The sequence below is a fragment of the Neophocaena asiaeorientalis genome, unplaced genomic scaffold, assembly GCF_003031525.2.
Source record: "Neophocaena asiaeorientalis asiaeorientalis breed wild unplaced genomic scaffold, Neophocaena_asiaeorientalis_V1.1 scaffold320, whole genome shotgun sequence".
In the NCBI taxonomy this organism is placed as follows: Eukaryota; Metazoa; Chordata; class Mammalia; order Artiodactyla; family Phocoenidae; genus Neophocaena; species Neophocaena asiaeorientalis.
In genome coordinates this window covers 1,336,043-1,357,906 of record NW_020174826.1, presented here as the reverse complement: position 1 = coordinate 1,357,906, position 21,864 = coordinate 1,336,043, and the positions used below count along the sequence as shown (strand labels likewise).

Here is a 21,864-nt window from a genome sequence, read left to right as displayed (position 1 = left end):
ATAAGAGAAGCCACCACAATGAGAAGCTCACGCACCATAACGAAGAGTAGACCCCGCTCGCCACAACTAGAGAAGGCCTGTGTGCAGCAAAAAAGACCCAACGCAGCCAAAAATAAATAAATTAAATAAATAACTTTATAAAATAAAAAAGAAGAAGACAATAGCAACAAGTAGCACCATCCACAATCCACCTGTATACCTAGACTAAGTTTGGCAGGTATAGTGATTATGTTTCTGATGATCTCTGTGTAGACTTGGGGTTGTTTGAGTGAAGGTGCTTTTGTGGCTGAGGTGTTGTACTAGAAGTTAGATGCAGCTGAGCTTTGGGTAAATTTCCTCAAGGAGGGACGTAAGCAGATTTAGTAAAGTGTTTAAATATTCCAAGCCTAACATTTTCTGAATTTTGAAATAAAAACACATAAGTTCCTTTGGCTTCAGTGTAATACACATCAAGCATAATAAATACATCAAGAGGGAATTAAGCCAATTGTCAACATGTGAGTACATTTAGTTGGTAAGAGAAAAAAAAACACCCAGAATTAGTCACGATCCAAACTTTTCTCCAGGTAATTTTCTTCCTTTTCTACATATGTCTATTCCATAATTTGACTGGTTTTTGTCATTTTTTCTAATCTTGAAGCAGGTGCAATGGGATATGAGATATTCAAGTCATTTCTGCAGCTCTCTTATTCAACTTCTGGTGGGTAGATAGAATTCTGCCCCAACCTCCAGGACCCAACATGTTTTCTCTCCTCTTTGTCTATTTTTCTCAAGGATTAATCTGAGATTGATGGGTACATGGGGAGATAAAACACTCCTGGTTATTTTTTCCTACCATATTTCTAATTGCATTTGTTTTGTCATCCTTAGGATTACCAAGAGGCTTCCAATTTGAAACAATTTGTAACTCGATTTTTATTGAAAGAGACCTTGAATCAACTGCAGTCTCTCCAGAACTCTCTGGAATGTGCCATGGAAATTACTGAGGAGCAAACTCGTCAAGAAAGGCAAGTTAAATGCTTTCATATGATGTCTCTTTAGTGACTCCATGTTTATGAAAGACCAGTTGAAGGGCATCATACTTAAACTAGTAAAAACTAAAAATGAGAATGAATAGATTTAAATGGAATGGCAGGGACCTCCAATGGATACTAGCCTTATATTTTCCTCTAGAAAAGACCATTCTCCTTTTTCTTTTACTATCCATCATTTATTCAACAAATTTTAATTGAGAATTTAATAGATGGAGAAGACTTTACAATTTGCTGTGATAATGTAAAGATACATTTTACAAAGTCCCAATTCTTAAGGAGGCTAAAGTCTATTACATAAATAAAATATGAACACTAAAACTATAATGCAAGTTATAAGTGATAAATACCACAGAGAAGGGGAAATATATTGCCAAGAGATTTCAGAAGAGTAAAAGATTTAGTATAGATAGACATGAAAGAGAGTTTCGTGCAGTTTCCTGATGACATTTGAGCTAATCTTCTTAATGAGTATACTTGAAAATACGGAAATGATGGAGAAAAATCTTACAGGCTCAGTGAATCTAGATACAGCAGGAGACTTGAGAATTCAATAAGCCTAATTATTTAAGGAAATAGAGAAAAGTGAATGATGGGAAAAACTTTCAAAATTCAATGCCACTGAGAAGATAAGTAATGATAATATAGTAGTTGTATAAATAATGGCACTAATGCTAAAGATAAACTTGAATTAGAAATGTGTAAAGCAGACATCAGAGTAATTCCAAACAACAGTTGGTAATTTCTTGAGTTATAATTTTTACCTTGCAAGCCAGAGAAGAGCTTGGCAAAACTCTTGCTTATGCAACAAATTTTTACATGTGCAATGGCTTATCTAACTTCTGCATTTTAAGTTATAGAGAACCACACAGTAAGTTTTTTGAACAGGCTGATAAGAGACTTCTCAGTAGGCCAATTTTTTAAGACAAATTAATGGGTACATAATTATTAGGATGTAACAGAAAAACAGTGGAATTTTCAATTTTATGTTTATAATGTCAAAATGAGTGAGCACCACCAAATTCTAACAAAAAAGCCTGTAATCTCAGATCTAATGAGCTTGTGCAGCTGATGAACATTGATATGCACTCTCCAATGGATCTGCGTGGCATTTCACTTATAAACTTAGTATTTTCTTCACTGTATTGGGTGATTCCATATCAAATGGCAAAGTGTAACAATTAGCTTTAGAGAAGCAACAACCCTTCTCCTCAGGTTTGAACAGAGGATAACTGAATGTCTTGAAGTGCAATGAAATTGATTTCATGTTCCTGATGAGAAAATGAGGCCTGATTTGTTGTCTTTTGTTCAGGCTCTCTTGACGTAAAATGGATTGTCCATTTTTAGACTCAATCTTTTGCCACCTGAGAAGAGGCTTGAAAAAGGATTCTGTTCCCTTTCTTCACCTGCACTTTGGTTTTTATTTTCTATAGTCACCTTGTACAAATTTGCATTCTACATTCACCACCATAGAGTGAATGCATAATGAACAACTATTCCTTGTGTTAGGCCACAGGCTAGCCTTGAACTCCTGCGACTGATGCCAACAGCTGCACTGCAGCTGTGTTTAATGAGAAGGAGCATAAGAGTTTAAGGAAATTAGAAGACACTAGAGAATTAATGAATCTTTTATTTCTAGGTTTCTAGCTCAAAAACAGCTTAGAAGAATGGAAAATATTACAGATCTAATATCAGTTTGGGAGAGTGCTATTGAATAGAATTTGGCTAAGGCACACAGGGATGCCCAAATCTCACCACAAATCCACGATACTCTTCCCAGGGAGGTTTCTAGAAAAAAATACACAAACAAGCAAATAGAAAACAAAGTTCCATTATGGGTTTGTGCCTCTAATATCCAACATGAAGTCTCTGGTTACTCTGACTGAAGCATGTTTGTGTCCATAATATCCAATGTGAAGTCTCTGATTACTCTGACTGAAGCATGCGAATTAGGCCCAAGCATACAGGGACTCTATCTCTGTTCCCAAGGCTCCATCTTCCTATCAGCTAGCCACCAGAAACCAAAGTGAAGAGAGCCCCAGGGGCCTCATCATTGGAAAAAAGACAGAGAGAAGAAAGATGGCTGCCCTTTTTCCTATGATATCAAATAAGAAACCAGTGAAGGAGCCTCATAGGGAGATAAGACCTGAATTGGATCTTTTGGGTAGATTTAATGGCAGAATGATATCTCCCTGAAGGGAGGGTGTCCTCATCTACGCTATATTACCCATCTTCTCTCATCTGGCTAACTCATCCTCCTAGTTTGTTTGGTCTCTGTTTGGACAGAACCTTCTCTAGGAAGCTTTCATTGCTCTCAAAACAGAATTTTATACCTACCTCCCACTCCACTACTCCCGTTAGTACCCTCTACTTATATCTACTTACGATCTCAGTTCCTTAATTATCTCTCCCATTGGACTTTGAGTTTCTAGATGACAGGGACTTTTTCTTGTTTCCCTATACCTGGCACAGCTACATGTTAAATATATAAAACTGAATAAATCAAAGGGGATTCCAGGTAAAGGGAGCCATATAGAAGAGCAGTGGATATGAACCTGGGACAGTGGAAAGACCAACTTACCTGGAATCTAGGGTCAGGATAGGTCTTCAAAGCTAAACAGATGCATTTAGACTTCATATGATCAGAGATTATCATTGGTGGTTGTAAATAAAGGAGAAATATAGTAAAAATGGAGTTCAAGGGAAATAGTCTCACAGTAGTATGTAGTAAAGATTTGGAGGAGAAGAGAAGAAGCTCAGAGAGGAGAGGTCAAATAAGTATATCCAAAAATTCATTAGTGTTTTTATACCATAAAGGAAGATTCCATGAGGCTCTGTGCAGTCAAAAGTTGCACAGATATCTTTAAAAATTCCACATTTGTAATAATTTGTTTCCTCTCAGCATCAATATTACTTTGGGGCTTAACACTTGTGAAACCTAAGGATACAATGACTTGCTGAAATATAGAAAAAATTGAGAAGTCATCTATTCTAGCTATCAACCCCAAGGAGGAATCACACAATATCATTCATCCTGCAGTAATGAGTTAGACATGCTGTGTTGAGCAAAATGTCTGTGTGTATTCATGTGAAAATGGCAATTCAGAAAGAAGAGATGCATACAGCTAGAATGCCACAGAAGTGAGATTTTTCAGATGGCGTTCTATAGCACTCTTTATATCTGCCCTGGCCAGCTGGCTAAATGGAAGCCACTTTAATCCCATGTCTTTTGAAAGTACCTAATAGATGACAAGAATTATCATTACTTTATACTAAAGTTTTCCTCTAGAGGACCCTTGTCTTCTTATGTAAACCTTTCTTCCTCAAACAAACTAGGTTTCTAGGAACACAGTTTAATTATATGTGAATTTCTTTTTTATAATGAAATCTGAAAGTTTGTTCTATTTTCCAAAGTTGTTCTTTATTCAGAAAAACAACTAATTCCTTCTGGCTTGGAAGTTATTTTTCTCCTTTTCATGGTTGTTTATTACAGAAGTAAGGGAAGGCTTTAATTTCACATATAGGTGATTATAAAGTTCAGACAACTTAAATTCCCTTATCTTGAACATAAAGAAGGAGTGCTCTAAATCACTTCCTCCTATGTAGTAAAGATTTGGGAGAGAGGAGAAGTTACTAGAAAGTTGATTTTTTTTTAATATGCCATAGGAAAATATAGAGGGAAGTGTAGTTAGATTGGAGAGTAAACATAGAATATTAGTTTTGCTCCCTCCCTAAACCCTTCAAAAATGGCATTAAGAGTGTCTGGATAAAAAGGAGTCATAAACCCACAAAGATAAGAAGGGTAGAAGAAAAATGATATAGAAGCTTGGAACGTGAAAAGAAGGTGAATCTAGTGGTAACTGATTTAGAAGATCTGAGAAAGCTGAAACATAAGCAGGTAGTGTAAGAAGCCAAGATGCAATCCAGCTGGTATCACAAAACCTCAGAAAGCCTCAAGAATTAGCTTCACCATGTGCAACTGATAGTGGGGATGAAAGTGAGGTTGACATATTGTTGAAAGCTCCACCCAAAGCTTTATATTGACTGCCTCTCCCCAACCCTTGAGGAAGCCTAGAGGTATACTCTCTGGAGTAGGTGAACAGATTTACACTGGCACAACTGGGTGTCAGAGCACAATTCTAAAAAATGAGGCATTAAGTGAAAGTCTCTGTACTGAACAGTGAGATTTGAAACCCCATCAGAATCCTATGTTCCCAGAGGACTGGCAGTTGGGCTTATTCCCTCCAGTTGGGACCTCCTTCTTTTAGCGATCTCATCAGTCTTAGAGAAAATACTTAAAAGTACTGGGAGTCAGTGTCCTCCAATGAACAGGCCAAGCCAGGCCACCCTACAATGGAGGATGCAAGTTGGCAGTCCCCAACATACACATATAGATTCCAATAATTCCTGTGGTTCCTTCCTCTGAGATAAGCAGGGACAACCAAGAGAACAAGTCAAACACAAGAAACAAAACTTGAAACAGAAATATCAAGGGAGCAGAAAACTTCAGAAAGTAAATCATCAATACCCTCAAAAATCAGAGAAGATACTGCATTTATGAATTAAGGGCAGGATGTTATTTTAAAAAAAGAATATTGAAAGCACAGAAAACAGTTCTTGGAAATTCTGATTGTAGAAATGAAAACCTATGAGGAATATTTGGAGATAAAAGTGTGATGACATTTTCTAGAAATAGAACACAGGAGAGACATTATCAAAGAAATAATTTTCAGAACAAGGACATGAGTTTCCAGGTTGATAGAACAGACTAAGAGCCATTATAATGAATAATAAAAGTCACACGCCAAGTCATGCCATTTTGAAATTTCAGAATACTGGAGATGAGGAGAAGTGTCTAAAAACTCCCAGAGAGAAAAACCCAAATGATAAAGAAAACACTATATTTTTCAATAATGAGACTGGAAGCTAAAATTCAATCAAGCAACTTCTTCAAAATTTGAATGGAAAAGATTTGCAACCTAAAATTCTTTACTCCATAAAACCACTAATAATGCTGGAGGAAAAATTAAAGTATTTTTATACATGCGGTGTCTCAAGAATTTTGCCTCTCATGGTATTCCATTTCTTATGAAGCAATTGGAGGCATTTTCTCTCCAAAACAAAGGAATAAACTAAAAGAAAAATGAAATCCAGTTTAAAAAAAAAAGAAAGATAAAGGCAGAGGTGGGGTGGGGAGGGAGAATCCAAAATAGGAGAGAGGCTAAAGGAATCTTATTTTGGGTGGGGGGGGTTGCATATAACAGAGGGCGAAAAGTGGCTTAATCACATAAGAGCTTATTATTTCCTGCTAAAGAGCCTGGTGGTGGGCAGTCTAAGGCAAGTATGGCAGCTCTACAGATTTATCATAGATTTCCTGTCTTTTTCATATCTTCGTACATGACTTTCATTTGCAAGTTTACCTCATGCCAAAGCTGGTTGTTGGAATTCCAGATACCACGTTCATATTCCAACCAGGAAAGAAGTATAAGGAAAGAATAGGCAGCCTCTCAGCTCAATTCTTCCTTTTAAACAGCCTTCCTGGAAGTTCCTTACATTTCCATGTATATATCTTTGGCCTGAGCTTTTCATATAGGGAATTTGATACCTAAAGCCTAAAACTGAAAAAGAAAGGGATAGCAAAAAGTTCACCACAATAAGTCTAGTTACCATCTGTCACCATATTATTATTACAATATTGAATATATTCCCCATGCTGTACATTTCATCCCTGTGACTCATTTATTTTGTAACTGGAAATTAGTAATTCTTAATCTCCCTCACCTATTTCACTCTTCCCATCTCCCCTCCCCTCTGGCAACCACCAGTTTGTTCTCAGTAACTATGAGTCTGATTCTATTTTGTTATGATTGTTCATTTTGTTTTTGAGATTGCATATATAAGTGAAATCATATGGTCTATCTTTCTCTGACATACTTCACTTAGCATAATTCTTTTTTGATGACTGAGGAATATTCCATTGTGTGTGTGTGTGTGTGTGAATATATATATATATATATAAACACAAATATATATACATATGTATGTATATATATACACGTATGTCATATATGTAAATAGACACACACAGACACACACAGACACACACACATATCCATTCATCTACTGATGGACACTTAGGTTGCTTCCATATCATGACTATTGTAAAAAAAAATACTGCAATGAACACAGGGGTGTGTATATCTTGTCAACATTTTTTAAAATTAATTAATTTATTTATATTTTATTTTTGGCTGTGTTGCATCTTCATTGAGGTGAGCGGGGGCTACTCTTCATTGCTGTGCACAGGCTTCTCATTGCAGTGGCTTCTCTTGTTGTGGAGCATGGGATCCAGGCATGCAGGCTTCAGTAGTTGTGGCTCATGGGCTCAGTAGTTGTGGCTCACAGGCTCTGGAGAGCAGGCTCAGTAGTTGTGGTTCATGGGCTTAGTTGCTCCATGGCTTGTGGGATCTTCCCGGACCAGGGCTCAAACTCACGTCCCCTGCATTGGCAGGCAGATTCTTAACCACTGTGCCACCAGGGAAGTACCTCTTTTCAACTTTTCAAATTATAGTTTTTTTTCCTTTGGAAAAACATTCAGATGTGGAATTGATAGATCATATGTAGTTCTATTTTTAATTTTTTGAGGAGCATCTATAATGTGTTCCATAGTGTCTGTACCAATTTGCATTCCCACCAGCAGTGCACGAGGCCCCCCTTTTCTCCACAACATTACTAACAGTTGTTTATTGTTGCCCTTTTGATAACAGCCATTATGAAGGGTGGGAGGTGATATCTCATTGTGATTTTGATTTTCATTTCCCTGATGATTAGTGATGTTGAGCATCTTTTTGTATGCTGGCCATTGCTATGTCTTCTTTCAAAAAATGTCTGTTCAGGTCCTCCACGCATTTTTATTGACTTGTTTGATTTTCTGATGTTGAGGAGTTGTACGAGTTAGTTGTGTATTTTGGATATTAACCCCTTATTAGTTATATCATTTTCAAATATCTTCTCCCATTCAGTAGGCTGCATTTTCATTTTGTTGATAGTTCCCTTCACTGCACAAGTTATTTAGTTTGATGCAGTCCCATTCGTTTATTTTTCATTTTGTTTCTCTTGCTGAGGATACAGGTATGAAAAATCTTGCTAAGAATGATGTCAAAGAACTTACTGCCTGTGTTTTCTTCTAGGAGTTTTATAGTTTTGGGTCTTGCATTTAAGTCCTTAAACGATTTTGATTTTTCTTTATTTTTCTTTTTGGTATATGGTGTTATAAAGTAGTCCAGTTTGATTCTTTTGCATGCAGCTGTTTTCCCAACATTTATTGAAGAAGCTGTCTTTTCTGCCATTGTATATTCTTGCCTCCTTTATCCTAGGTTAATTAATCATGTAAGGGTGAGTTTATTTCTACCTCTCTATTCTGCTCCATGATCTAGCTGTCTGTTTTTGTGCCAGTACAATATTGTTTTGATTACCATAGCTTTGTAGTACATTTTGAATTCAGAGAGCATGACACCTCCAACTTTGTTCTTCTTTCTTAAGATCGTTTAGGTTATTCGGGGTCTTTTGTGTTTAAATACAAATTTTAGAATTATTTATTTTAGCTCTGAGAAAATTACCATTTTTATTTTGATAGAGACTGCACTGAGTCTTTATATTTCCTTGGGTAGTATGGTCATTGTAACAATATTAATTCTTCCAATCATTGAGCACAGTATATCTTTTCATTTGTGTTATCTTCAGTTCATCAATATCGTACATCTTTCTGACTAGTACTTTTACCTCTTTGGTTAGATTTATTCCTAGAAATTTTAATCTTTTTGATACAATTGTAATAAATGGGCTTGTTTTCTAAATTTCACTTTCTGATAGTTTGTTGTTAGTATATAGAAACATTGTTAGTGTATAGATTTCTGTATAGTATTTTTTTTATCCTGCAAATTTACTAAGTTCATTTATTAGTTCTAGTAGGTTTTCTGGTGGCATCTTTAGGATTTTCTATATATAGTATCATGTCATCTTCAGTGAAAGTTTTCCTTTTTTCTTTACAATTTGGATTCCCTTTTTGTCTGATTGCTTTGGCTAGGATTTCCAATACTATATTGAATAGAAGTTGTGAGAGTGGGCATCCTTGTCTTGCTCTTGATCTTAGAGGAAATACTCTCAGCTTTTCACCATTAAGTATGATGTTAGTTGTGGGTTGTCATATATGGCCTTACTTTGTTGAGGAATATTCCCTTTATATCCACTTTCTGGAGAGTTTTTATCGTAAATGGTTGTTGAATTTTGTTAAAAGACTTTTCTGCATCTATGAGACGATTATATGAATTTTATTCTTCAATTTCTTAATGTAGTGTATCACATAGATTGTTTTGATATTGAATTATCCTTACATACCTGGGATAAATACCACTTGATCATGGTGTATGAGTCTTTTGTTGAATTTAGTTTGCTAATACATTGTGAAGGATTTTTGCTTCTATGTTCATCAGTGATATTGGCCTGTAATTTTCTTTTTTCAAGGTGCCTTTGGCTGGTTTTGGTATCATGGTGATGCTGGCTTCATAGAATGAGTTCAGAAGGTTAACTTCCTCTGCAAATCTTTAGAATAGTTTGAGAAGGATTGGTGTTGATTCTTCTTTAAGTGTTTGCTAGAATTCACCTGTGAAGCCATGTGGTCCTAGACTTTTGTTATTTGGGAGGTTTTTGGGTTTTTTTGATTGCTGATTTAATTTTATTACTGGTAATTTGTCTGTTTATATTTTCTATTTTTTCCTGATTCATACTTGGGAGACTGTATGTTTCTAGGAATTTGTCCATTTCTTTTAGGTTTCCCAATTTGTTGGCAAGTATTTGTTCTAGTAATCTCTTAGTGGTCCTTTGTGTTTCAGTGATGTTAGTTGTAGCTTCCCCCCCTTTTTTTTCTTCTGATTTTATTGGTTTTATTGATTTGGGCCCTCCTTTTTTTCTTGATGAGTCTGGATTAAGGTTTATCAATTTTGTTTATCTTTTCAAAGAACCAGCTCTTACAAGTTCCTTAGTATTATTGTATTACTGTCAATTTCTCCTTTTATGTTTGTTAATATTTGCTGTATGTATTTAATTGCTCCTATGTTGGGTGTGTATACATTTACATTTGCTATATCTTTTTATTTAATTGATTGTTTTATCATTATGTAATGTCCTTCTTTGTCTCTTTTTTACAATCTTTGTTTAAAGTCTATTTTGTCTGATGTAAGTACTGCTAACCCAACTATCTTTTCATTTCCATTTGCATGGAATACTTTTTCCATCCCTTCACTTTCAGCATCTGTATCTTTAGATAAGAAGTGAGTCTCTTGTAGACAGCATATACAGGTCTTGTTTTTGTTTTTTTTTTAATCTATTAGGCCACTCTCTGTGCTTTCATTAGAGGATTTAGTTCATTTACATTTAAAGTAATTATTCATAGATATGTACTTATTGCCATTTTGTCAATTGTTTGGGGGTTTTGTATAGTTCTTTTTAGTAACTTAGCTCTTTTGCTATTTTCCCTTTTGATTTGATGACTATTTTAATGCTATGTTTGGATTCCTTTCTTTATTGTGTGTGTATATCTCTTTATAGATTTTTGGTTTGTAGTTCCCATGGCATTTATATATAATAACCTATATATATCTGTGATTATTTAAACGTGCTGATCGCTTAAGTTGAAACACATTCTAACAACAATGCATTTTTACTCCCCCTGCCACATTTAATGTTTTTGACTTCATATTTTATATACTTTTCTTTTGTAAATCTCTTAACTACTTATTGTGGTTATAAATGATTTTACTACTTTTGTCCTATAACCTTATTACTAGCTGTATAAGTGGTTGATCTACCACCTTTACTGCATATTTTCCTTTACCAATGAGATTTTCTTTTCATAATTTTCATATTTCTAGTTGTGGTCTTTCCTTTTTCACTTAGAAAAGTCCCTTTAACATTTGTTGTAAAGCTAGATTAGTGATGCTGAACTCTTAGGTTTTGCTTGTCTGTAAAACTCTTTATCTCTCCTTCAAATATGAATAATAGCATCGCCGGGTAGAGTCTTCTTGATTGTAAGTTTTTTCTTTCATCACTTTAAATGTATCTGACCACTTGCTTGTGGCCTGAAAAGTTTCTGCTGAAAAGTCAGCTGATAGTCTTATGGGAGTTCCCTTGTGTATAACTAGTTGCTTTTCTCTGGCTGCTTTTAAGATTCTCTTTTTATCTACCATCTTTTGCCATTTAAATTACAGTTTGTCTTGGTGTGGATCTCTTTGAGCTCATTTTGTTTGGGATCCTCTATTCTTACTAGACTTGGATGTCTGTTGTTTTTTCCCAGATTATAGAAGTTTTTAGCCTTTATTTCTTCAAGTAAGTTTTCTTCCTCTGTTTCTCTTTTCCTTCTGGGCCCTCTGTAATGGTAATGTTAGTTACCTTGATGTTGTCCCAGAGGTCTCTTAAACTATTTTCATTTTCTAAAATTATTTTTCCTTTTTTCTGTTCAGCCTTGGTGATTTCCACTACTCTGTCTTCCAGGCACTGATCCATTTCCTCCTGTATCATCTACTCTACTCTTGATTCCCTCCATGTATTTCTATTTAAGTTATTGTATTCTTCAGCTGTGTTTAGTTTTTTTATCTAACTGAAATTTCTCACTGTGTGCATCCATTCTTCTCCTGAGTTTGTTGAGCCTCTTTATGATTATTAGCTTGAACTCTTTTTTGGGTAGTTTGCTTATCTCCACTTTGCTTAGTTCTTCTTCTGGGGTCTTGTTCCTTCGTTTGGAATATATTCCTCTGTCACCTCATTTTGCCAAATTCTTTGTTTTATTTCTATGTATTAGGTAGGTCAGTTATGTTTCCTGATCTTGAGGAAGTGGACTTCTATAGGAGACATCATATTGGGCCTGGCAAAACACTTCCCTCTGTTCACCAGAACTATATACTCTAGGCATACCCACTATGTGGGCTGCATGGGCCCTTCTGTTATAGTGGGACCAATTACTATGGGTGTACTGGCAGGTGGGGCTTTTCTCTGGCCCAGGTGGCTACTAGACCCAGCTTCATAGTAGCTGATGGGCAGGGCCAGGTCCCAGTGTGGCTAGCTGCATGGTCTGGGGAGTCCCAGGGCTGGTGCCAGTTCACTGTTGGGCAGCATTTGGGCTTCAGGGCAGATAGCTGTGTGGTCCAAGCTACCTGGGACTGGGACAGGCCAGGTCCTGCGGCAGATGGTGGGAAGAGCTGGGTCTCTTGTGGCTGGCTGCTGGGTTTGTGGTTCCCAGGATGGATGCCAGTTTGCTAAAGTACAGGTAAACCCCCAGCACTAATATGCGAGAGGGAGGATTCCAAAATGGTGCTTGCCAGCACCAGTGTCCTTGTGGTAGAGCAGGTTCCTAAAAAAGGTTGCTACCACTCTCTGTGTCCCCAGGGAGAGTTGCAGTTACCTCCTGCCTCTCTGGGAAGCTCTCCAAGATCAGCTGGAGAGCTTGGGTATGACCCAGGATTCTTTTAAATTACTCTTTCACTGTGGATCTCAGATTGTGTGAGATTTTGTTTGTACCCTTTAAGAATGGAGTCTCTGTTGCCTACAGCCCTCCAGGTCTCCTGTATGCAAGCACCACTGGCCCTCAAAGCCAGATATTCTGGGGGCTCATCTTTCCAGTAAAGAACCCCAGGCTTGGGAGCTCAATGTGGTAGTTGGACCCCTTGCTTCTTGGCAAGAACCTCTGCAATTGTGGTTTTCTTTCTCTTTGTGGGTTGCCTACCTAGGGGTGTGGATCTTGACTATACTGCATCTCCATTTGTCCCACCCATCTTATTGTGGTTCCTTTAGTGGTGGAAAATCTTTTCTTTTAGTCTTCAGATTGTTGCTGTCAATAGTGGCTCTGTAAATTGTTGTAAGTTTGTTGTGCCCATGGGAGGAGGTGAGCTCAGAGTCTCCCTACTTTACCATCTTGGTCACACCTCCCCAAGAGATAGTATTGTTATATATAGATAAACACAAATAAACACTTGTTGAAAAGTGTTGTCTTTGTATAAGGAGAATGAGGGCACAATATGGTGAAGGGGAGAACCTGTTTGTAGAAAAAGCTTTATAGAATTATTTGACTTTTTAACTATATGGATATTTAGCTTTGATTTAAACAGTTAAGTTAAAAACTGAATAAAAGGAAAAACAAACTCCATAGGTGTTCTCAAACTAAACAAAATACTGTGGAAGTGTACAAATAAGCATTCTTTCCATTGATAATTTGGGCAATAAAAGAAACTAGTTTTTCTTAAATTACAAATCAAGGTATGATTTTTTACTCAAACTTTTAAATTACAAGAATAAAAAAAGCCCAATGTATTTTCTTTTTTTTTTCTGCTTAATAACTTTAAAAATAATTTATTGAAGTATAGTTGATTTACAATGTTGTGTTGGTTTCAGGTGTACAGCAAAATGATTCAGTTTTATATATATATATATATATATATATTTTTTTCTTTCTCAGATTCTTTTCCTTTATAGGTTATTACAAAATATTGAGTTTAGTGAGAGGAGGTGAGCTCAAGGTCCTTCTACTCTGCCATGTTCCCCCCTCTTTTCCTTAGTTTCACTTATAATGTCAAATTACCAGCTATCTCTAGACCATGTTGCCAAGCCATAGTTCTCATAAGTTTTCATTTCACTACACTAGAAAATATTTGTGTCTGATCTTTGAAGATGTGGTTAAATCTGAGGTTTAATATTAACTGAGGTTAAATATTGTCTTTGTTGTTCAAGACAAGGGCCAACCAAACCAGAAGTCCTGTCGATTCAATGGCCTGGAAAACGATCAAGTCGTCGAGTCCAGAGACACAAAAGCTTCTCCCCCAACAGCCCTCAGTTTAATGTCTATGGTGCAGGTAATGAAACTTTGTCATTTTTCTTGAAGTTGACTCAATTGTATCTTCATATTGACTTGTTTAAAAAGGACCAAAAGGCAGCTAAAACAATAATAATGGAATGCTTTTCTTACACCGAACAAGTTTGTCTGAAACCAAAGTGGTAAAGAGTCTAAGATATTAAGAACTAAGGTGGTGATCCTAATCATCAGTTCTGTCAGAATCCTAGCCGTTGTACTTGGACAGTACACAGAGACATGTTGGATAGGGAAGAAAGTGACTCAATCACCTAATATGTGAAAGACTTAAGACCTATAGAAATCATCATCATCTCCAAGCAAAGAGGTGCCCTTTAGTCTGCACCCTAATCCCAGATTCCCAAGCCTGCTTAAGCATACTCTAAATTCATTTTAGGAAAAGATTATTGCTTCCTTTCATAACAGGACTAAATTTATAGTGGCTTTTGAAATGCATAATGTAGTATATGATTTATGAGACTGAGACCTCAATAATATTCATTAGGTCATCATATTTTAACCATGTAATTTATATTAATTACTTTAAAATACTTTGAAATATAAAAACTTATGTTGTTAAGTAGAGTAATTTTTATAAAGTATGAATATATATGCATATGTATGTATATATGTATCTGTATGTACCTGCACATATCACTTGAACATGTCATTTTAACATAAATTAATATTTAAATATCTACCATTTCAGAAAATCAGTGTATAGATATAGTCTGTATTTACACAGATTGTACTTGAAAGATTTCAAAGTACTTTCTTGAACACTGTCTTATTTTATCCTAACACCTTATAAGATAGATGTTAGTATCTCCATCTCCCCAGAAAGTAAAACTATTTGTCTAGGGGTAATGGATCATTAGTCATTTTTTACAGTGAAACAACCTCAAAATCTCAGTGATTACAACTGGAAATATTTGGTTCTTTTCTCTCATGGGTCTATGTTTGACTGTGATTTGAGTGATCTCAGCTGGATGTGGCTCCAGCTTGTAGGTTGGATTCAGCTCTACTCCTCATGTAGCTTCTTAGGATCAGGGACTACTTGGGGTAATATCTTCTCCTGGTCAGTATCAAAAGTACAGGAAAAATCATGAAGCTCATTTAGAACCATTGTAGGAGTGGCCACGATGGTGGAATAGGAAGACACTGAGCTCACCTTCTCCCATGGTCACATCAGAATTACAACTATTTACAGAGCAACTATTGATGAGAAAGACAAGAAGACTAGCAGAAAAGATATTCTGCAACTAGATACATTAAAGGAATCACAACAAGATGGGTAGGAGGGGCAGGGAAGTGGTATGGTCAAGATCCATATACCTAAGAGGGTGACCCACAAATGAAATGATAATTACAATCACAGAGCTTCTCCACAAGTGAGCAAGGGGTTCAAGCCCCACATCAGGGTCTACAGCTTGGGGTTATGTACCAGGAAATCAAACCCCCAGACATTTGACTTTGAAGGCCAGGAGGGTTCACTTTGGGGAGAGCCAGAAGGCTGTAGGATATAGAGACTCCACTCTTAAAATGTGCACAAAAATTCTCACATGCTCTGGGATACAGGTAAGAAGTAGTGACTTGAAAAGAGAATGGGTCAGACCTACCTGCTGATCTTGGAGAGCTTCCTGGAGAGGCAGGAAGAAACTGTAACTCATCCTGGGGACATAGACACTGGTGGCAGCTATTTTGGGGAGCTCATTCTACCACAAGGACGCTGATGATGGCAGGCACCACTTTGGAATCCTTCTTCTAGCTAATTAGTGCTGAGACCTGTCCCTGCCCACCAGCTTGTGAGCACTAGAACTAAGACGCCTCAAGACAAATAGCTAGTCAGGTGGGAACACAGTCTCACCCACCAGCAAGCTTGTTGACTTAAGAATCCCTGAGTCCACAGTGGCTCCAGGACCCAACGCTATTCACCAGAGGGCTCAGGACCTGGCCACACCCACCAAAGCACTGGCACTAGCCTCAAGAAATCACAGGGCCCCACAGTCTGCCATCAGGACCCAACCTCATCCACAGTGGGTTGACACCAAATCTGGGAAACCCCCCCACCAGGGGTCTGCAGCCAGAGACCCTGAGACATAGTTCTACTGACCAATGGGCTGGCACTAGCCCTAGGACTAGCCTCACCCACCATTGAGCAGGCACCAGCCCCAGGATCCCCTGGGACTTAGGCCCACCCACCAACAAGCCTACACATCAACTCTGGTACCCTCAGGACCCAGGATTCAGAGACCCTGGAACCCGGGTCTGCCCACCAGTGAGCTGGAATTAGGATTGGTATGCTCAAGGCCTCATTACAGCCCACTAGTAAGCTGACTCCAACCCTTTAGGCCTCGGCTCTGAGACACCAGCTCTGAGACACGTTGAACCCCTCAGCCAGCTGCCCTGGGATCCAGCCCCACTCACGAGCAGGCTGACACCAGCTTTGGGACACCCTGGACCCTGCAGCAAGCCATGTCTGGAACTTGTCTCATACACGAGTAGGGCAAGACTAGATCTGGCACCTGTGACCCTACAGCCACCCACCCCAGCACCAAGATCCACCTGCCACTGGTCCAGCACTAGCCCCAGGAATCCCAGGACACTGTGGTCAGCCATGTCATGACCAGTCCTTGCCCACAAGTAGTTGGCATCCTCTGCCTATGGCAAGGCCTGGCAATCAACCAGACAGGGGCTAGCCACACCAACCAGATCAGCCACAGTAGTCAGTCAGCCAAAATGGAAGGACCCACACAACACAAAAATGGGGCACTCCTAAAGCATGTAGCTCTGGTGACCATAGAGGAGTGCACCACAGGTACACATAGGACATCTTCTACAAAAGGACTCCTCTTCAAAGTCAGGAAATGTAACAAACCTACCAAATACTTAGGAATAAAAACAGCAAATTGGGCAAAATGAGGTGATAGAGGAATTAGTCCCAAATGAAGGACCAAGATAAAACTCCAGAAGAAGAACTAAGTGAAGTGGAGGTTAGTGATGTATCTGATAAAGAGTTCAAGTTAATTATCATAGAGATGTTCAAAGAACCTGAGAGAAGAGTTTGGATAAACAAAACAGAGGGAAATGTCAGAAGTCAGAAGTTTTTACAAAGAGATAGAAAATGTAAAGAAGAACCAAACAGAGATGAAGTATACAAAACTGAAATTAAAAATGCACTAGAAGGAATTAAAAATGCACTAGAAGGAATCAACAATAAATTGGATACTACAGAGGAACAAATCAGCAAGCTGGAAGACAGAGTAGTGAAATCACTCAAGCTGAATGGAAGAAAGGAAAAAAAAGAAATAGAACTATTTATGAGACCACTGGGACTACATCAAGTGTACTAATATTTGCATTATAGGGGTTCCAGAAGACAATAGAGAGAGAGAAAGAGAAAGAGGCAGAGAACATAGTTGAACACAGTACTGACACCTTCCCTAATTTGGGAAAGGAAACAGTAATTCAGGTCCAGGAATGACTGAAAGTTCCAAACAGGTTCAACCCAAAGTGACACACTGAGAAGCATTATAATAAAATGGCAAAAATTAAAGATGAAGAGACAATATTAAAAGCAATAAGGGAAAAGCAACAAATTACATATAAGGGAACTCCCATAGGCTCTCAGCTTACTTATCAGCAGAAACTCTGCAGGCCAGGAAAAGTGACATGATACATTTAAAGTGATGAAAGGGAAAACCTGTAAACAAGAATACTCTATACAGCAAAGCTTTCATTCAGATTTGAAGAAGAGATCAAAAGTTTTACAACAAGAAAAAGCTAAAAGACAGCATCACCACCAAGCCAGCTTCACAAGAAATGTTAAAGGGACTTTTCTAAGCAGAAAAGAAAAAGCCACAACTAGAAATATGAAAATTATGAAAGGAAAAATCTCATTAGTAAAGGGAAATATATAGTAAGATAAATCAACCACATATAAAGCTAGTAGGAAGGTTAATGGATAAAAGTAGTAAAATCATCTATATCCACAATAGTTAGGGGATATAAAAAACAAAAATGTAAAATATGATGTCAAAAACATTAAATGCGGGCATGGGAGTAAAAATGCAGAGTTGTTAAAATGGGTTTGAACTTAAAAGTTATATATATATATATATATATATATAAACTCATGGAAACCACAAGCCAAAAATCTATAATAGATGTACACACAAAAAAAGAGAAAGGAATACAAACATAACATTAAAGATCAAAGCACAAGGGAAGTCATCAAATCATAAGGGAAGGGAGCAAAAAAAAAAAAAGTAAGGAACAAAAAAGAACTTTAAAAATCCCAAAACAATTGACAAAATGGCAATAAGTACACACCAATTGATAATCTCTTTAAATGTCAATAACTAAGTGCTCCAATCAAGAGGCATAGAATGGCTGCTTGGAAACCAAAACAAGATCCATATGTATGCTGCCTATAAGAGACTCACTTCAGATCTAAAGACACAGACAGACTGAAAATGAGGGGATGGAAAAAAGATATTCCATGCAAAAGAAAATGCAAAAAAACCTAGGGTAGCAATACTTATATTAGACAAAGTATGCTTCAAAACAAAGACTGTAAAAAGAGAAAAAGAACATTACATAATGATCAAGGGATCAATCCCAGAAGAAGATATAACAAAAGTAAATATATATAAACCCAATGTAGGACACCTAAATATGTAAAGCAAATATTAACAGACATAAAGGGAGAAATTGATGATAATACAATAATACTAGGGGATGACTTAAACACCCTATTTACATCAATGGACAGATTATCCAAACAGAAAATCAATAAGGAAACACTGACCTTAAACAACACCTTAGACAAGATGGATTTAACAGATGTATATATGGGACATTCCATCCAAAAGCAGCAGATTACACATTCTTTTCAAGGGCACATGGAACATTCTCCAGGATAGATCACATGCTAGGCCACAAAATAAGTCTCAGTAAATTTAGGAAGACTGAAATAATATTAAGAAACTTTTCAACCACAATGCTATGAGACTAGAAATCAAGAAAAAAAAGTACAAATAAACACAAACACATAGAGGCTAAAGAATATGCCTATAAAAAACCAATGGGTTGCTGGAAAAATCAAAGAAGAAATCAAAAAATAAATGGAGATAAATTAAAATGGAAACACAATGATCAAAAATCTATGGGATGCAGCAGCAGCAGGTCTAAGAGGAAGTTTATAGCAATACAAGCTTACCTGAGGGAACAAGAAAAATCTCACATAAATAACCTTACCTTACACCCAAAGGACTAGGAAAGGAAGAAAAGACAAAACCTGAATTTAGTAGAAGAAAAGAAATCATAAAGATCAGAGAGGAAATAAATAAAACTGAGACTTAAAAACAGTTAAAAAAGAAAAAAAAAAAAAAAACAACAAAAACAAAAGACCAATGAAAGCAAGAGCAGGTTCTTTGAAAAGATAAACAAAATTGATAAACCTTTAGCCAGACTCATCAAGGAAAAAAGAGAGGACCCAAATCATTAAAATCAGAAATAAAACAGAAGTTATAACCAACACCAGAGAAATACAAAGGATCATAAGAGGCTACCATGAACAATTATATGTCAATAAAATGGACAATGTAGAAGAAATGAACATATTCAGAAGAAACAGAAAATATGAACAGACCAAATACCAGGAATGAAATTGAGAAAGTAATAAAACAGCCCCCAAGAAACAAAAGTCCAGGAGCAGTTATCCTCACAGATGAATTCTACCAAATATTTAGAAAAGAGTTACCACCTATTCTTCTCAAGATATTCCAAAAAATTGCAGAGGAAGGGACACTTCCAAACTCATTCTGTGAGGCCAGCATCACCCTGACACCAAAACCTGAAAAGATATCACACACAAAAAGAAAATTTCAGGCCAATATGAACATAAATGTAAAAATCCTCAATAAAGTGTTAGCAAACAAATTGAGCAATACATGAAAGGAATCATGAGCCATGATCAAGTAATATATTTATCCCAAGGATGCAAGGATGCTTCAATATCTGCAAAACAATCTATGTCATACATTATATTAAGAAACTGAAGAATAAAATTCATATAATCATCTCAATAACTGCAGAAAAGTTTTTGACAAAATTCAACATCCATTTATGATAAAAACTCTCCAGAAAGTGGGTATAGAGGGAACATTTCTCAACAAAACAAAGGCCATATATGACAACCCACATCATACTCAAAACAAAGGCCATATATGACAACCCACATCATACTCAATGGGGAGAAGCTGAAAGCATTTCCTCTAAGATCAGGAGCAAGACAAGGATGCCCACTCTCACGACTTCTCTTTAACGTAGTATTGGAAGTCCTAGTCACAGAAATCAGACTAAAAAAGGAATGCATACTGAAAAGGAAGAAGTAAAACTGTCAATATTTGAAGATGGTATGACACTATACATAAGAAATCCTAAAGACACCACCAAAAAGCTACCAGAACTCAACAATGAATTTGGTAAGGTTTCAGGTTACAAAACGAGTATACAGAAATCTGTTGCATTGCTATACACTAAAAATATAGTATCAGAATAGAAATTATGAAAACAATTCCCTTTATGTTTCCATCAAAAAAAGTAAAATGCCTAGGAATAAATCTAACTAAGTAGGTACAAGACCTGTGCTTCAAAAACTGACAAAAGTAATTGAAGATGAGACAAACAGATGGATAGACATTTCTCCAAAAAAGATATACAGATTGCCAACAAACACATGAAAGGATGCTCAACATCACTAATCATTGGATAAATGCAAATCAAAACCACAATGAGGTATCACCTCACACCAGTCAGAATGTCCATCATCAAAAATCTACAAACAATCAATGCTGGAAAGGGTGTGGAGAAGAGGGAACCTTCTTGTACTGTTGGTGGGAATGTAAACTGATAAAGTCACTATGGAAAACAATATGGAGGTTCTTTAACAAACTAAAAATAGAACTACCATACGACCCAGCAATCCCACTACTGGGCATATACCCTGAGAAAACCATAATTCAAAAAGAGTCATGTATCGCAATGTTCACTGCAGGACTATATACAATAACCAGGACATGGAAGCAACCTAAGTGTCCATTGACAGATGAATGGATAAAGAAGATGTGGCACATATATACAATGGAATATTACTCAGCCATAAAAAGAAACGAAATTGAGTTATTTGTAGTGAGGTGGATGGACCTAGAGTCTGTCATACAGAGTGAAGTATGTCAGAAAGAGAAAAAAAAATACCATATGATAACACATATATATGGAATCTAAAGAAAAAAAATGGTTCTGAAGAACCTAAGTGCAGGGCAGGAATAAAGACACAGACATAGAGAATGGACTTGAGGACATGGGGAGAGGGAAGTATAAGCTGGGACGAAGTGAGAGAGTGTCACGGACATACATACACTACCAAATGTAAAATAGATAGCTAGTGGGAAGCAGCCACATAGCACAGGGAGAACAGCTCGGTTCTTTCTGACCACCTAGAGGAGTGGGATAGGGAGGGTGGGAGGGAGATGCAAGAGGGAGGAGAGGGAGGAGATATGGGGACATAGAATATGTATAACTGATTCACTTTGTTATAAAGCAGAAACTAACACACCATTGTAAAGCAATTATACTCCAATAAAGATGTTAAAAGAAAGAAAGATACAGAATGTTCATGGATTAGAAGAATTAATATTGTTAAGATGACCATATTATCCAAGGCAATCTACAGACTCAGTGAAATCCCTATCAAAATATCACTGACATTTTTCACAGAGCTAGAACAAATAATTCTAAAAGGGCAAGGAAACACAAAAGACCCCAAATAGCCAAAACTATCTTGAGAAAGAAGAACAAAGCCAGAGGTATCACACTCCCTGATTTCAAACTATGCTACAAATCTACAGTAATCAAAACAGTATGGTACTGGCA

General features: G+C 36.9%; 1 protein-coding gene across 1 annotated transcript in view; it reads left to right on the top strand.

The window, feature by feature from the left end:
* The window catches only part of NECAB1 (N-terminal EF-hand calcium binding protein 1), a 282,518-nt gene that overhangs the window by 206,346 nt on the left and 54,308 nt on the right, over positions 1-21,864 (top strand). The window contains exons 6-7 of the mRNA XM_024760421.1: positions 871-1,007; positions 13,809-13,930. Coding sequence (XP_024616189.1) covers positions 871-1,007; positions 13,809-13,930 — 259 coding nt within the window. The remainder of the gene's footprint in view (positions 1-870; positions 1,008-13,808; positions 13,931-21,864) is intronic.